General features: G+C 43.9%; 1 protein-coding gene across 9 annotated transcripts in view; it reads left to right on the top strand.

Annotated features, from left to right (window-relative positions):
* KSR1 (kinase suppressor of ras 1) overlaps window positions 1–12,709 on the top strand; it is a 170,726-nt gene extending 158,017 nt beyond the window's left edge. For 7 of the 9 annotated variants that reach the window (XM_029611978.1, XM_029611980.1, XM_029611981.1 and 4 more), the window contains 2 exons: window positions 6,539–6,672; window positions 10,858–12,709. In XM_029611978.1, the coding sequence (XP_029467838.1) occupies window positions 6,539–6,672; window positions 10,858–10,939 (216 nt within the window). In that variant the 3' untranslated portion in view covers window positions 10,940–12,709. The other 2 variants (XM_029611982.1, XM_029611983.1) reach the window with 2 other exon arrangements.
* The last annotated feature ends 5,738 nt before the right edge of the window (window positions 12,710–18,447 follow it).

Consider the following 18,447-nt stretch of genomic DNA (forward strand, 5'->3'; position numbering starts at 1 on the left):
CCAAATTATTCAACACAATGAAATGGATAAGGAGGAAAGCTCAGCGATCCAGTGCCCATTAGCAACTCTGACTTGGGCCCCAGCTTTTATGGTCCAAGTTACTGATGAGCAGGCATAAGGGAAAAAAGCACAGGACTGCTTCTAAGGCCAAGTCCAAAAGCAAAGCGCGTCCAAGCAGCATTGTCTGAATTATCAAGAAGGCTCCTCGCCCAGTAAAAATGTTGCTATGTTACAAGTACGTTCTAAAAGAAGCGCGCCTATCAACGCTCATATTGGACATGCAATTTTATAACGTATGTGCAAGTACGTGCGTGCCATTTAAAATATCCCTACAGCGCGTATGTGTTGGAGCCTTTACGCACATCCTCACAGGGGGAGAGAGGGACAATCTGGCGCTCTACATGTCTCCCACTGTAAGAGGGGCACTTTCAGCCCGGGGGGGGGAGGCAATGTTACAAGGGTCTACAGACACTTGCACCCCAGGCAGACCAATGTAACACCGGCCCCCTAAAACCCACCCTGAGATGAAAGTGCCCCCTTACAGTGGGAGTTGTATATAGAGAATGTATAGAATGTCATGGAGGAAGTGACCACACTCAAATGCACCTGAATTCTTACGTTTTTCCGAGGGATTCCAAAACTAATATATGATTTTAACCACAAAATCACCTCATCAAATAATTTCTTCAATTCAACTTGCAAAAATATAGAATTCAATATCCCAAAAGGGTATCTTGTAAAGATATTTTTATAACATTTTTTTAGAGAAACAAAAGTTCTTGTGAAAACAATTTTTTAAGCTGGAGAGGAAAGTTTCATACTAATTTTTATCCCCAACCAGGTGATATCGCTTATATGTAATCATGAACAAACCTCCACCAGCCAAATGTTGTTCTGTGAAAATTTATGTGCGCAGATTAAAAGTCTGCCATTTCAATGTAAAATTGCAAAAATATGTTTTTTTCAAAGAGTTAAGCTGTAACTGCACAATTATTCTTTGGATTTTTACAAACAGCTCTCGCCAGCTTATTTATTTAAATGCATGCCAACTTATCTGCACAGCCATTCCAGTTCCCAACGTGGCCGCGTTTCAGATCCTTCACGGATCTTTCCTCAGGGATATGGATTTTTTTCACAAAAAGTCGGAATCTTCTTTGTACAGAACAAACTTTCGTTCGTAATATCACTCCATTGCGGCAGTTCTACTTGAGTTATAAGATCTTGTTTCACGGTGGCACAGACATCCATTATTTGATGAGGTGATTTTGTGGAGGAAGTGATGTCACTTCCCATGCCGGTTGCCTTCTAGCGGAGCTCCCTGTCTCATGGGGCTTTTTCAGCTAAAAGTCGGCGATTACCCACGCAAATCGGAGCACCCTTCCGAGATTTCGGTGGCGGACGTCAGCGGGCACATGGCGAACAAAAAAAAGTCGGTCGACTTTAAAAAAAAATTCTCTTATAATAAAGGTGGGGAAGATCTGGACCCTCCAGAGCCTAAAATGGCGGCCGTACATGACACGGAGGACTCGGGGAGTGAAGGAGGAGAGCAGGGGCCGCAGGGCTCTGAGCTGCCATCCCGTACATAGCTTAGATCTTGGTTTATGGAAATCCGTCAGGACATTAAATCATTTTAAAATTGAGATTGCTGTTTCTCTGCAAGAAATGAGGGAGGACCACGCGGAACTGGGCCGCAGGCTTGATGAGGCGGACACCAGGCTCGACGAGCACGAGGAGCGTTGGACTCAGCAACAAGCAGATGTCTCAGCTCTACAAACCACCCAGCCGGAGTTGGCAGATAAACTTGAAAACCTAGAGAATAGGTCTAGACGGTGCAATTTACGCTTTAAAGGTATCCCTGAAAAAAGAGGAATAAACAGACTGTTCCTTAGTCATCCAAAAGATTTGCAACCTGATACTTGGAGAAATGGAGACTGACATAGAGGGAACCCCTGCCACGCTGCGGATTGAGAGGGCGCACAGGTCCTTGGGGCCTAGGCTTCGTAATCGGCCACGGGACATCGTGGTATGCTTCCATTCATTTGCATACAAAGAAAAGATCGCTACTGCAGCATGGCAGCGCCGAATCTGGATCTGGGAAGAGAATGAGATCTCCATATATGCGGATTTAGCTTCCAGTACCTTACGTAAAAGAATACCTTTCAGACCTATCACCTCTGCACTATCCTCAGCGTCCATACGTTATAGATGGCTCTTCCCTTTCAGCTTATGGTTTCAGATAGAAGGGAAATCCTTCAAGGTTCGTACACTGGACGAAGCAGCACAAGCCCTGAAAGCAGAGGCACTGTTGGTGGAATTGCCAGTTCAGAAAGTCGCCGCTCCTGCAAGCTCCAAATTGGCCGCACCACGGTGGCAACGTGTCAACAAAGGGGGACACAGACTTCGCAGAAACACCAGTGACAATATGGCGGCTGATGCCCTCACCTGAACTACTCTGTCTCTATGGTTTGACTATCTCTACTTACCTTGCCAATAGCAGGGACTCACAAGGTGTATAATCCTCACAAAGACTGACTGATTTCTTAGATTTGTGGGTAATCATATTCTCAGTTTAAGTTGGATAAAGTTTATCGTGCACTATCTATTGCCCCGGGGACGGAGGGATCTGTCTACCGGTATGGTTTCTTCCTCCAGGTATTTCCGGGAACGAGGGATTCCTTCCTGGGTACTCATGGGGATTGGGGGGGGGGGGGAAGGAGGGGTTGGGTGTTTTGCCTCATAACATACATAATGCCATTTTATAGGGTGACACTGTGGAGGTCTGTCATGCATATGGATTATGTTGTACAACGGGTTTTTAGGGCTTGCTCTCTCCATACCTGGGGCCTGAGACTTCTAACTGGGTCAATGATCCTGTGGGTCCTTAGTCCAGGCGTAACTGGGGGTGGGACTGAGCTGGGAGGGGGGCGAGCCTGGCCAGATTTAATATGTCCACGGTTAAATTTATATCCCTTAATGTTAAGGGCTTAAATTCTGGTCGGAAGCGGAGGCTATTATATCAGGAGATGGGGCGTTTATCTGCTGATGTGATTTATTTGCAAGAAACTCATCTTCGAAAGCGATACGAAGGCCTCATGCACTCGGCCAAATACCCCAACCAGTTCTGGGCTGCGGTGACTAAGGACTCAAGGGTGGGAATCTTACTACGTAAGGACTTACACTTTGAATTATTGGGCTCATTCCCTGATCCTCAGGGCCGATATCTTTTACTCAATGTGATTTTGGGTGGGGAATCTCTTACACTCTGCACGATATATGGTCCCACCTCTCACAAGGAGGCCTTCTATACCAAGCTTCATACAGTTATAGCAGACAAGGTGGAGGGGCTCTCGGAGGATCATAACCGTTTAGCCCATTACATATTAACTGCTAGTCGTTGCGAAATTGCACGATTGTGGAAGTCTCCCAGTGTACCCACAAAAGCAGCTATACAACAAAAAATGTGCAGAAAATTTATTTATTATCAAAATTTACGGCTTACAAGCATAAGAGAATTCCTCGCTTTGAACTGATATGGCAACCATATCAATTGTGGCGATCTTATGTGACCACTTGTACACAGGATCGGCCGACACCCCATATTTCTAGTTAGGTCATGTTTGTTGGGCAGCCGGACCCATCCATGACAGCTCCTATGTATCTTATACCTTTTACCTCGAGCAGTATTTACAATTTCTCTTGATAGGCAGTGTCTAGGGGGGGGGGGGGGGGTGGTGGTATTGTGCTCACAAAGTTTTGGTACATCTGATGGGATGTAAACCTTCTTTTTGAATTATGTTCCTCCGCTTCTTATACCAATGTCTTACTGGCTCTGAAGAGTGAATTTGTACAATGCCAATGTGATCGGTTCTGTTTAATTACTTTCTGAATGTGCCTTGTATGGTTTACATGTTGTACTGTTTGGCTTAATAAAAAATCTTTAATTATAAAAAAAAAAAAAGAGAGAATGTATAGAATGTCATAGGGTCTCTTTGCCTCTTTCTCCCTCCCCCCCCCCATCCAAAAAGACCTTCAGACTTCCACCTCATCAGGACTAGTAGTAATGTTTTGTGCAGGTAACATGGCGCGTGGTGCCATAGTCAGCCTTGCAGAATCTGGATATTACGCGTGTGCACCCTGGGAACGCCCACGCTCCGCCTCCTTATTCTTGACGCGTGCACAGGTATGCATATGTGTACTTCCCGGCTTCTTAAAGTTTGCGTTGCTCGCACGCAGCCCGCATGCGCGTGTGTGGGGCCGTTTTTTGCGGGAGTAATGCTTTTAAAATCTACCCGGATAATATATAACGTTTGGGGGAAACCTGCATGGAGCAGCAGTTACCACCCTCAACAGAAACATTGGAGTAACCAGCACGGAGTGGCAGTTACAACCCTTAACAGACGCGTGGGGGTAACTTGCTCAGTTACTACCCTTAACAGAAGCGTGGGGGTAACTTGCTCAGTTACTACCCTTAACAGAAGCGTGGGGGTAACTTGCTCAGTTACTACCCTTAACAGAAACCTGGGGGTAACTTGCTCAGTTACTACCCTTAACAGAAGCGTGGGGGTAACCTGCACGGAGTGGCAGTTACTACCCTTAACAGAAGCGTGGGGGTAACTTGCTCAGTTACTACCCTTAACAGAAGCGTGGGGGTAACTTGCTCAGTTACTACCCTTAACAGAAACCTGGGGGTAACTTGCTCAGTTACTACCCTTAACAGACGCGTGGGGGTAACTTGCTCAGTTACTACCCTTAACAGAAACCTGGGGGTAACTTGCTCAGTTACTACCCTTAACAGAAGCGTGGGGGTAACTTGCTCAGTTACTACCCTTAACAGAAACCTGGGGGTAACTTGCTCAGTTACTACCCTTAACAGACGCGTGGGGGTAACTTGCTCAGTTACTACCCTTAACAGAAACCTGGGGGTAACTTGCTCAGTTACTACCCTTAACAGACGCGTGGGGGTAACTTGCTCAGTTACTACCCTTAACAGAAGCGTGGGGGTAACCTGCTCAGTTACTACCCTTAACAGAAGCATGGGGGCAACCTGTACGGAGCGGCAGTTACTACCATAAGAAACTTGCCAGGCAGACTGGATGAACCATTTGGTCTTTTTCTGCCGTCCATGCTGTCTTACAAAATGTGGGATGACCATTCAGAAAGATTCCCTGCCCCCGCCTCCAAATTACGAGTGAGAGCTGATATGGGCCAACGAAGCTCTGAACCAGCCCCAGAGTTATTTCTCAGAAATGCTTCTAGGCAGGGCAAGAGCATTTGGCACCTTAGGCGAACCTTCGGGCGTATATTCCCCTCCCCCCCCCCCCCCCATCTTGCCTCCAGCACAGCGCTCCCGCCCGTGGCAGCACTGGCTCCAGCCCAGGGTCCTCTTTGGCAGAATTTATTCTGGCACACAACCTCTCTGGGTCTCACGATGGCAAGATTTTGCTGCCTCCCCCCCCCCCCCCCCTTCCCTCTCCAATTTTGGTGCTGTAAGCAACCGCTTGGTTTGCCTAATGGAAGCACCAGCCCTGCTTTTTAGATGCTGGAGATCACAGAAAATATACAGCATCCAACTTCATGTAAGGAAAACATAAAATCTGCTGAGCGCTGAGGGCAAGAGCCTCCCACCGCAACAAAAGAAGCTTTTTTAACACCTCTTGGAGTGGGTCTGGAGGCCAGGAGCACGTAAATCTTTTTCCCCCACAATGAATTTCTCCTTATGATAGAAAAAGGTCTCTAATAGTTAGCTAATGTCTAGTCATAATCTGCATGGAACTCACAGGCAACCAGAAGGGTAGCTGTCACAATCTTTCTAACATCTGAATTCTGAGCAGACTATCCGCTATCCTCTCGGGCAAGAAGAAATCTAGTTTAGATGTGGGGAGGTGGGGGAATCTCCTCCGGCGTCCCCAAAATATCAACCAGGTATTTAAGCACATCCCTCGGGGATCTAGCCGCTCCCACCCCACCTTCCTCCTATCAAACAGGTTCTGGCAGAGCACCACCAGAAAGTTAGCCTCAGGCTCCTCCTGACTTGTCTAATGTACACAATTGCGGAGACAGTAAGGGGGGGGGGGGTGTTGAAAGCGTCCTCGTGTGTTGGCCTGGCTACCTGTAATGCGTTCAAATGTCTCTTGTTTCCGGTTGCATTTGGGTTGACTTGGCAATAGGCCTGTGAGAGTCTTGTCTGTCTTGGATATGAATTTGGCAGATAATGCGCTTCATATTCTGGCAGTCTAGCCAAGGGCGGGAGGTTTTTCACAAATTATTCATAAAGGCGTGAGCTTGCCAAGGCATATTAAAAAAAAACAAAAACAAAAAACAACCCAAAAACCCACAATAAAAACTAGGCAGCTCGCAGGTGAACAGACTTATTGATCATTTTAATGTCCGCACTGGTTAGAGACTGAAGAATTGGTAGCATTTTGGATGTAAAATTTTGCCAAAGTAACAGCAGAGAAATCTCCAGGGGTAAGAACATATGTTCCCTGTACCACCAAGTCACTTAAAAAATAATCCTGTCCGTCCCCGACTTGCGCAGGAAATCCTGTCGGTGTGCTGGGCCTTTGATCTGGGCGAGAGACCGAGCTTCACTCTTCTGATGGACATGCTGGAGAGGCTGCCAAAACTCAACAGGAGGCTGTCGCACCCAGGACACTTCTGGAAATCTGCCGAGTAAGTAGTGGGGCGGGGGCAGTGGGGATTTTCTTTTTCACCTGCCGCCGGCCATCTTTTGCATGGAAGTGGGGGCCGCTTTTCTTCCTGGTTCCGGCATTTTGCGCTGGGGAGGAAGAACCAAGTCAGATTCAACCCCCTTGTGGGTATCCGTCCTGGAATATGCAGAACCGGAAAACCTGATTGGTCAGCATTTGCTGTTTCCAGTGGTGAAAGCCTCTCTGCAGGGGGTGATCGTTTGCTGATCTAAGATGGCGTTTCAGTTGAGCCCTTTACAGAGCGGCTTTCAAACCAATCTGCAGCTGCGGGTTTGAAAGTCCGAGTGCATTGTCCCATTGGAAACTGCCTCGGGTGGGGGGTAGTATCTGCAGAGATCTGCAGCTGCTTGTTTGGGGGGGGAATGCATGTAATTTGAAAATGATGCCGTCTCCCCTGACCCCCCCCCCCCCCCAAACCCTCTTCTTTTTGCCTGGGTAGTAGCAGGCTCTTCCCACTCATACTTTCACTCGGGTGAATGGTGTTTGCAAATTGTTTCCCCCCTTACCATTCTTGGATCAGCAAATGCACTCGGGACTTGCATGCAGATATTTTGGCACCGATGTGGAAAAAATAGCATCCGTGCCAAGGGTGGGCAAATCTTGTCCTCAAGAGCCACCAACCAGTCGGGTTTTCAGGATATCCCTAATCAATATGCATGAGATGGATTTGCATGCCATTGAAGCAACTACCTCATGCATATGTATTACCTTGAGAACCTGACTGGTTGGAGGCCCATCCCTGGTCTATGCTCTGCAGGTCTGTCTGCTTGCCCACTTATGAAATAGCTTGGTCATTTACCAAAGCTTAAATTTCCCTTGGCCTTTGGAAGGGGACGATGTCTGCAGAATGATACACCCTCGACCTTTTGCCAGAGCCTCACATTTAGGGGCTGGGTTCAAACCTTTTTACGTGGGAAAGCACAAGAAAAAAAAAAATCCCCTTTGAAAATTACACTGTGAGGGCTTTCTCTTTGACAATGAGCTTGTGTGCTCACGTTTGGGTATGGAAGCCCCGCACCACATGTTGGTGTTTTTTTTGTGGGGGGGGGGGGGGGTTTAAGGTTAAACGTTGAGCTTCCTCAAGCACTAGCCGCTAGTAAAAATCCCAATAAATGCCCAGGCCATGGTCTCCTGCACCTATCCCAAAGCTGTATCGACTGTGGGCAGCTTATTCAGAGTAGGGCATCTCTACCTGCTGTATTTAATGCTGCTTTTCATGTCTCATCTTCTCTTTTGCACTCTCTTGATGATCTGCTCATCATGGCTTCATCTCTTGACCTCTCACGAACCTCCTGCCCTGCCTCGCAACACCTTTCCTTGGATATTTCTCGCTCTGTCGTTCCTCCTCCCCCGACTCCTGGTTTTGGCCTCTCCCTCTTTGGATCCTTCATCGTTCCCTCCTAACACGAAACACCGTGGGGGTTTGATGGTGGTGGCGGTGCCTACTCTGTTGCTGCCCACACATTCTGAACTTGTGGCCGTATCCTTCCACCTCCTCCTCCCCAGACCTTGGCATCCTTACTACCCGAAGGGACATTACCAGTACGGCATGAACGTCCTCCGCACAGCCATTGAGAAATAGAGCGCCCACCGATTCTTCACCACATTGCGATCTCTGCTGTCCGCTGACCCCCCCCCCCCCCCCAAGCCCTCGGTGCGCTCTCTTTACTAACATTGGCAGCTTTTGGGTGGTGACGGACTGTCTGGTAGGGATTTTAGCTGATGTAAAAAAAAAAATAGGGTGGCCTAGTCTCCCCCAGGTCAACGGAACAGGTTGAACCAGCCCTGCTTTTCCTTTTGCAGCCATGGAAATCAGTGGGAAAATAATTGGAGCTTGAACCGCATGCCATGCCATGAAGTAGAACCAGGACTGGTCCGGCCTCTTCCACTGGCTATTGAGTTGTCACCCCCCCCCCCCAGTCATAAATTGTACTTAATTTCTTTAACCTGCAGCTGGAAAGCCTCCACTCCAGGCACAAACGATTACTTGTGTTGATTGGGTGTGCCTGTCTAGCACCATCTCCTCTTTGCCCTTGCTTCTGTTAATTTTTATAACAGCAATAAGGGGCTCTGGTGGGCGGATTGTGCTGTACTATCGAAGGGCTCTGGGTGTGAGTGTTTGGCCCTGTGCAGCTGCCTCACACCTTCAGACTGTGGCTGTCAGCAAGCCGGCAGTCAGTTACCGGTTAGATGCAACTTTGGCTGCTCTGTGACTGAAAAAGGAAAAAAACTACTCCGACCTTATACATTTCTCTTGCATTCAAGACTATTCATTTAAACCCTCCAATACTGAGAAGAGGAAAAATAATGAAAATTGAAATTGTCCACAAAGTTTAAACCATACCGTTGTCTTCCAAGTGAAGGTGCATGGGTGAGGGGAATTCAAATTTAGAGTTTTTTGGTTTTCAGCCAGGGCTATCCCTGCAATCCAGAGATAATGTACAAAGTGCAGGAGAAGTTAGCTGTGCAGCTATGTCTGGAAAAGCAAAGTGCACTAGAAATTTCTCATCCCTGAGCTTTGATACTTCTGCTTTAATTAGTGATTTCTGCCCCGCTACTAACCTCTTGTATGCTAGTTGTGTCAAAGGTCGCCATTTTGTACTTATTAAATGCTTGCTTCCAGGAAAACAAGTTAATTATTGCTGTGTCTTTCTTTTTTTTTTTTTTTTTTGTAATTTTTCCTTTAGGTTGTAGCTACTGGTAGAAATAAAGGAGAGCACTTTGCATGCTTCTGCACACTTCCTCCTAACCCATGGGCTTCTCGGACAATCAGCTTTCATTTAAAACAAACACCGAATTTTAACCCTTGGGTGTAGCACACGCTTTCCGAGTTTCCACTGCCTGTTCCTCCTCTGGGTGTGGGCTGTCCGCTTGAATAACAAATCCTGTCTGCCAGAGAATTAAAGCTTCACTAACAAAGGCCCCCCATGCCTGCATCCCGTCTCTGAAGCGTTTCAGCCAGCTGTAACCATCCTTCAGGTGACCTTGTGCTGCCATGTTTCAATGTTCCCTACCAGCATCTCGGAGAGGCAGACAGCAGCACTCTGTGCTTTGCACTGTACTTGTACTGTAAATGTTTTTAATGGTAATAAAAGTGGCTTCAATATTTGTCAGCATAAGTTGTACATGGGCTGTCCAGCAAACAGCGGCTCCTTCAGAGGCTTCTATGGAAAATGTAATGGTTTACATTAGAGGGGAGAGAAAAAAAAAAAAAGCACCCCCCCTGCCACATTTGCTGCAAGAACTATATTAGAAATAGTTTTTGAGAACTTTCTGCTAAGACTATTCTCTGATTTTTGTGCCTTATTAGGAGAAACCATAATTGAATAAGCTATTTGGAGATCATAATTAGCCAGAAAGTTTGACTATCTGGCTGGAGCTCTTTGGACATTTTCCATTTAATTCAGTTTATGGCCTCACTAGGTAGTGATAAGCCATGAAATTAATGGCAGGTTACTGAAAAGACAGGTTTTTCTTGCTTCAGAGCAACCATGCAGACAGTTTTGAGTAACCAATCAGAAAACTGCCTCTGTACCTCTGCTTTCTGATTGGTCTGAACTGTGTAAAGTTGACTAAAACCAGTTTGGTTTTTTTTTTGTTGAACCTTTTGCTTGGCATTCAGATGTTTTATTTTTACTTTAAGGTTCACGGGCACATGATACCCAGTCACTCAGCAGGTGGAAGCAGGTGGCCTGCGCTGGTTGGATTAAGGACAAACCTGGCCAGCTAGTGCTAACCGCTGCCTCTACTCTAAAGCCACCCATAAGCATGCAGGAGCAGTTTTGGGCAACATTGCTCTCCTGCTCCCTGCTATCTCCTCAAGTTACAGTTTGGCCCTCATTTTTCAGCCTGTGGATCTATGAAGGAATTTCATCATTGAGATTAATTATCTCTGCATCCTGCACGACAGAACAAATGTTTTTTGGGATTTTTTTTTCCTGCGCTCCACAAGTCCTGTAGCCAACAAAGCTGCCAAATTATTCCCTCTTTGCTGGACAGCCTTGTGGTTTTTTGCTTGACACCTGAGCTTAAGAGAAGCATTTTTTTTTTTTTACAACACTTTTTTTAATTTTATTTCTTGGTCATGAAGCAGGAAAGGTGTAACTCCATGCATGTGTCTGCTTATTTTTTTTTTCCCTCTTTTCAGCATTAGCAGCAGTAGCAACATTTGCCCCCGCTTTGAAAGGCTTGGCTTGGGAATCCTGGAGCAAAGCAACCAAAGGATATAGCCCAGTGCGGGGCCCTCCTTCGTATGACCTGCCCCGTCCTAAACAGCCTCCCCCTTCCCCCTCCCTCAACCCCACCTCCACCACCACCTTCGATGCTCACAGACACCACAGCCGTTTTGCAGATGTGCCTGGATGCTGCATGATCGATGGTTCGGACTGGGTGGTTTGTCTTGTTTCTGCGCTATACTGAAAGTAACCAGTTAATTTTCCAGTGTTTACGATAGTTTTACTCATGTCAGCTAATAAATGTGACTAAAAATGGTTCTAGTAGAAATAGGCAGGTATCGTGGATGCTCTGCACTGCACAGTTCCTTGGCCATCTAGTCCAAGATCAGTCAGCAAGGGCACCCTTCCCTCCATGAAACATGAGACACCAAACATCCTCCAGATATTAATCGCAGGCGGAGGGGGTGGTGCTTGGTCGTATACTTCATTCTTTTGCCCCATTGCGGTGTCACCTCATGGAAATCCCAGTAGAGCATAACATTTTTTTTCTAAAAGCTTAGAAATATGATGGCAGGTTAGGCTCGTAAGGCCCATCTGATCATGGCTATGTTTCATTTCCTCTGTAACACCCTTGGTTATTTCCACTGCTCTGTAAGACTTGAATCAAGCTGTTAACAGGAGAAATGTTACCAAACTAAAAGAGAGGTTCAGGATGTAACTCCGATGAGGTACTCGGTGATGCACAATTGGGAATAAGTTGGGAAAAAAAAACATTCAGCTATGCGTCTGGTCCTGAGGTAAATATGTATGAAACTATCCATCATTTATTTAAAGAAATGGTTTGGCTTAGGTTTCATTAAATTGAAGGGAACAGCATAACAACATTTCCAGGAGGTTTCCAATCAGATCATCCAGCAACATTTATCTTTAGTATAAGGATTTGTATCGCAGCTGATGTCTCTTGCCTTCAGGACTTTTTACCTAGTGAAGTAATGATTTCCCATTGCAGTCACTGATGTACTGGAGAGATTAGGTGGAGAAATGTAACACTGCACAAAGAATGTGCTCTCCAGGTGAAGAAGAAAAAGGGAGGCATTACAATGAGGGCATTTGTCATGAGACTGAGTAGAGTTGGGAGCCAGCAAATGGACAGGCCCTTTAATATCAAAGCACTCGGCATATGTTTGCTTCAGTGCTAGAATTTGGGTATTGTGAGGTCTCAGAACACCAATACAGTTTTGACAGGGTTGGGCATCATTAGTTAAGTTCCTGCCCTCAAAAGTACAATCGCCAAAGATCTTTTTTTTTTTTTTACATTTTGTGCCCTTTTGGGGAATAAGGTGGTATATAAGTGTAAGAATAGAATAAATATTATCTTCTTGCGCATCTATCAGGTCCTGCTTAGCCCAGGATCACAGAGAACAGAACCAGAATTTGTCTTCAGGTAAGGCAAAACAGAAGTTAATTAACAGAAGAAATATAAGTACTTTACATTAAAAAAAAACCAGAATTAAGGAGAAAAAATACCCATAATGCATGGGTTTTCCTTTGCAGTTTCACCCTGTCCTTAAGTTTATGGGTGGTCTGCATGTTGGTTATAGCCATAACCTCTAGACAATTCCCATCTCTCTACAGAGCCATGAACAGATGTTGCTTGACAACCTCTATACCTGCACAACTAATATTTTCATGCTTTTACCATACTAAGGGGGTTATTTTCTAAACGTTTATCGCATGCATTGGGGCCTTATCACATGCGATAAGACCCTAACGCATGTGATAAACCCCTATCGCATGCGAAAAGGGGCTTTTCGCGTGTGATAGGATGTTAATTAGCTGGAGGGGAGGAGTCGGGGAGGGGGAGGAGTCGGTTGCGGCACCACTGCTGGCGATAATGTGAGGAACATTATCGCTGGCAGTAGTGCGGCAAATAGCACCACCTTTCACAGGCCTGCCCCCCCTCCGCCCCCTTTTTCGCTGGATTCATCATTCTGCGAACAATGATGAATCCAGCCCTTCCCCCCCCTCACATTGACGTAAAATGGAATAAGCTCATTGGTACACGTGGCCCTTAATATTGCGTTCAGAGACATCCAGTTTGGAACCCGTGAAGCTCGGTTTTCCCCTTGCGTGATAATGGGCTGTGTATGCACTATGGCCTTTGCAATAAATGAGTTTGCAAGATAATGTGCCCGGCACGGCCTAAAGGATTCCCAAGCTATACCTTTTTGTGAAATTCAATGTACCGTTGAATGTACTATAAAGTAGTTGCTAATGCAACAGAAATAGAAATGGTTTTATTTCTATATATTGAAGTGCAGTCTTAAATGTCTTATCTTGAATGTAAAAACGGGGTTTTGGTTTTTACTTTCTGTAGCATTGTGTGGTACTTAATCCCACTCCACTTTTTGCCAGTGTAGAATGTACTCTTACGTAGCCCAGGGCACAATCGGCAAACCCCCATAATCCTCCTTTCCACACCTCCCATGCATTTCTTTTCCCCTTAATAGAAGAGGAGTATTTTTTAGAAAAATTCACAAACGTATGCTTGTAAATCAACTGTGAAGCTTTTAACAATGTAGGGGGATGTATGTGTACAAAATTAAAGGCCATTTGCAATCTCTCTAACCTCAGTACAACTGTTTCCATGGACATGGGAATAGCACTGTGAATGAAGGGTGGAGGTGGGTTAAGGCAGTGTCCATGCACCTTCAGCACCCAAGAATTCATATCTGCAGAACCCAGACTGTTGCACTCAGAGAATGCTCAATTTTAAATAGATCTATATTTTTTAAAAAGCTCTAAACTAAGTCGCCTTGGGTGAATCTTTTTGAAAAAGGCAGTTAATAAATTGTAATAAATAAATCAATCATAAATATATTAAACTATATTGTTTTGGTTTAAAAAAATAACTTCATTGCTTTCCCCTAAATAATATTAACAGTAAATGGAAAACTAGAATTCTAGAACTGAGTGAAAGTACTACTTACAGTAAATGTAATTAATGTGTCTGTTAGAGTGTGTAAAACGTCTGCCAGGAGGGGCCCAGAAAATTGGAGATTACAGGCATTCTTCCGAGGAGGCAACTCCTGCTTCCATTGTGGGAGAAACCACCACGCAGCCTATTTCTTCTGACCACATTCGTTTCTTTACATGATGAACTGGAAAAGCTCTGGGGTCAGATGGTTTAGAGGTGGTTTGGGTTTTTTTTTTGGTTTTTTAAAATTTCTTCTTTAATTTGAACCCCTTTCACTCTGACAAAGTTAGGGATGCTAGTGAGCGAAAGCTGATCTGAGAGATTTAATGTATCAATTAAATACACAAAAGTCTCCTGGTTAAATATTCATGCTGATCCTGTGTGTCATGGGTATGCTTATGCATTCTTGTTGTCAAGTAGGGACTGAGTCATGCACTAAAGAATTTGCCAGGGTTCAAAGGTGAACTGATGCATTCAGCTTGCACAGAATGCTCATCTATTTTCAATCTCTTCCAATGCAAGAGTTAATTTGATTTAGAAATCAGTCACCATAGTGTTCCTGGGGGGCGGGATTAGATTGTTTTTGTGACTGCCATCTGAAAAATACCAAATGGCTCACAAAATGGAGATCTGCCTACCTCTAATACAGTCATGTGGGTTTTTTTTTTTTATTTTTTATCAGCTTTAAGCTCTGCATCTTAGGTGTCCAGAAAGAGTAATTGTTTGTGACAAAAAACAAATGGTTCCTAATAGAATGGCCCTCACCCAGGTCAACCGAACAGCCTGATCCGGCTCTGATTTTCCCCTCCCACATGCATGGATGCGTAGCTCTGATTTTTTTTTATTTTCCCACTGATTTCCCTAAAAAGATCATTTCTAATTAAAGTGTGTGTTGCCATGTTAGTCCTCTTGAAGAGGGTCATTTTTAATAATGTGCATAAGGTCAGCATCGGCACACGTTAAATCGTGTTTTGTAAGCTGTGTGGCGGGAGATGCATTTTTTTTAAATACTGCATATCTCCACCCTAAAAGTGTGCGTGCATGTATCAGTACGTGCACATTTATTTTTAATGCAAGGGTGCACAAAGTTTGAGCATCTATTTTATAAAAGCACACGTGTATTTTGTGTGGGAAATGATTGTAACCTGTGCATGTAATAACCCTCCGTTTATGTGTAGAGGCAGGTATTTTAGCACATGTGCACAAATTCTGCTTATGAAAATAATATAATCGTGCGTGCACTTTTAAACACCAGTTTGCTGAACCCCTACCACTTAACCCAGATCCCCCAACCACAAAACTGCAAAGAAAAGTCAAAACTGTGATTTGATTTCCATGACTCACAGATGTTTTTACACTTGCTATGTAAGTTTTGTGTACAAAATAACTTATGCATGTCCTTCCAACCCTGTCTCACAACACTCTCGAAATGCCCTCTATTTTTACTCACATAGAAGAACATGTGAAATGGAAAGTACATGCCTACTTCCAACCTTCTGAAATTTCACTTACCACACACAAACAAAAGATGCACATATACTGATTTTAGGCACGCATTTTGAAAACTGACCCCAAACTGTTTTAAATAAGACCAGTAACAACCATATATATTTTTTGTGAACCTTTAATTCCATGCCTAAGAAAATAAGCACTACCAATCTGTGCATGTAATGTGGTAAAGTCAGGACTGGATCAGCCTGTTTGGTTGATCTGGGGTGGGGTGGCAAACAAATTCCCAAGGTTTTATGGCTTAAAGACTGGTACAGTATAAAAAAAAAAATTATTCTAAGAAGGAAGATTAAATCGGAGGGGACCCAAACGTTTCCAATTCGCACTCAGTTGTACTAAATCTGACAAAACAGTATCAGGAATGGTACCTAAGAAAATATAGAAAGTTCTGTGTTTTGGTTTTTTTTAAAGAGCAGCTTTTATGGGACAGTTGGTTTTCCAAGATGGCTGCCAAATCTTTACTAATAGAATGCCTGTCATTTTGATTGACAACAGCTCTGATCAATAGGCTTTTCTTTAAATTCCTGGATATATCTGTGTCAAAACTTGGTTTGAACTGTGCAGCCGTAAAGATTTGTAGATATGCCCTAGAAGGTACTCTTAGCTATTCAACAAGCTCTTTCGAGTCCCATCCATGTTTGTAATTATTCAATATATCCAAGTTCCTTGAGTACTAAGCTACCTGGAAATTATTTTCCGGGGTGGTGAATGAATAAACATACATATACTGGCTGACTAACATTGTCTCCTGCTTGAAGGAGATACTGTCCAGGTAGTAAAATGTGAAGGGGCTGACATTCATATGCAGCTGTGCTGCAGTAGCAAGGATATGCAAATCAAAGCAACAGGATTGGCCTGTTCTGCCAAGTTCCATTAACACTTGGGGATTGTAAAGCAATGTTGCCTGCTGTCCTGTGGCATTCCAAGGCTCTGTCTCCTTCAAATATATCTAAAAAACAATGATCTAAAACAAAAAAACCCATACAGCTAAAATTTGTAAGGTAATTGTATTCTGCTTATTCCTGATGCCCTGGTAATATTTTAGAAAAGTGCCAGGTTCTTGTGGCCTGGTTTGGCCTCTGTTGGAAACAGGTTGCTGGGCTTGATGGACTCTTAGTCTGACCCAGCATGGCAATTTCTTATGTTCTTAGGTATAGCTAGCATTTGTTAGAATGGCCCCTCTCTTTGGCATACATAATTAGGGTATCCTGAAGATGGCCTTGGGATGCATTTGAAAGTGAAGAGAGCCTTAAATGTATATTCTATCATTACTTGTAATGATTTTCCTTGTGGTGATGTAAGGGAGGGACCAGCACAGTAGGCCTGTATATGTGTACGCAGACATGTAAATGTGAAACACTTTATCCAGCCATGTGATACCCTTACTGTAGCTGAGACTTCAGTGATCTATGTAAATGGAGTCAGTGACATGGACTCGCTTTGTTTTGGGGTTTTTTGTTTTCTCAATGTGATGTAAAATTTTGTACAGTAAATTTTTTTCTATATTTTCTATCAACTGAGTTTTTGTCTTCCGGAATTGCTATTAATTTAATTGAAATTGTTAGTATTAACAAAGGTTCTGTATTTGTTTATGCAGCCAGCAGACGTGCGCTCTACGCTCATGAAATTCTGGATAATTTAGGGTTCTTTCCAGTCAATATGCTCTCAATAAAAAGCAATCACTCTGTCTGGTCTTTTGTTTTTATTTTTTAGCCTTGTATGAACAGAAGGCTTATTACATGGTATTGAATGCTTGTGTGTAGTGTGGTTTTTCTTGTCTCTTTCCCTCCCCCCCCCCTCCCTCCCCCCTTTTTACAACTTGGAAATAGGAGGTAAGTCTTTGGGCAGACATCAGTTCCTGGGGTTTTCACATTTGGTAAGTAGCTTGAAAGGCAAAGTTGGCAGTTTTGCCACAAGAAATGCATGAGGGTTGAACCGAGGCTAACTGGAATGTTGTACTTCCTAAAGGTTTAAAATGGGGTAATACAATCTCTGTTCCCTGTACGTACCTGGATCAGTCCAGACAGTGGGTTATGTCCCCCTTCCAGCAGATGGAGTCAGAGCAAAATTGTAAGGACGGCCCCTTATAGGTTGGAGCGCCCTCTCCGTCCCTCCAGTATTACTCTGACTCCAGCAGAGGACAGTAGCACCTGCAGTTCCCTTGTAATCTCATTAGAATTGGTTAATCTTTTTCTTTATTTGGATGGATCACATGTAAAAAAAAAAAAAAAAAAAAGAGAGATTCTTAGGAGGATCTGTGTAACACTTTGTGTTAGTTTCAATTACCCTGAAACTTGCAGACAGAACTTTGATACTTTTAAATTAGCAAATGGAAGAAGCAAAGCAAGAAGAATCAAAAACACATAAATAATGGCCATTGGTGCCTTGGGGTACCATTATGTAATTTAGTGGTACTCCAACTGGTCCCAGTTTGCCCCCTCTCACTAATTGGGTCTTCAGGATACCCCTAATGAATATGATTAAGATAATGGTACATGCAAATACATCTCAATCATATTCAGTAGGGGTATCCTGAAAACCCAACTAGCTGGGGGAAAGGTTGAGCCAAAGAGCAGTTTGAGTGCTGCTGCAATGACCCTGGCATGTTAGATGGATAACGGAACATTTCTACAAAACTCCAATATATGAGAGGTGGAAATATTGCCAATAATAAAGTAGTCCTACTGCTGCTTATAGATTTTATAACATGGCTGTGCCAATTTTATAATACCCGAAAAACAATCATTAAAGATATGAGGGAAACTGTAAAATACAGCAATCAACTATTAATTCATTTTTAAAATCCCGGGATTCGGTATCAGAGTATTCAGTGCTTCAATCTCCTGGGCTCTTGCCCACAAAGGGCTACAAACCTTCTCATTTATTTGCACTTTTGTAACATCATTTACTTCATCCCGTTCATTGTTTTTACCTTTATACCATAAGTGAAATCTACTCTAAGGATTACCCTTTTAAAATACCCTTCAGTGAGTGTCTTAATACTCTAAAACAGCTCATCTCATTTCTACTACTTCATATCTTGAAACAACTTATCTCATTTTTTTTTTTTTTTTTT

Source organism: Rhinatrema bivittatum, chromosome 8, assembly GCF_901001135.1.
Source record: "Rhinatrema bivittatum chromosome 8, aRhiBiv1.1, whole genome shotgun sequence".
Taxonomy (NCBI): domain Eukaryota; kingdom Metazoa; phylum Chordata; class Amphibia; order Gymnophiona; family Rhinatrematidae; genus Rhinatrema; species Rhinatrema bivittatum.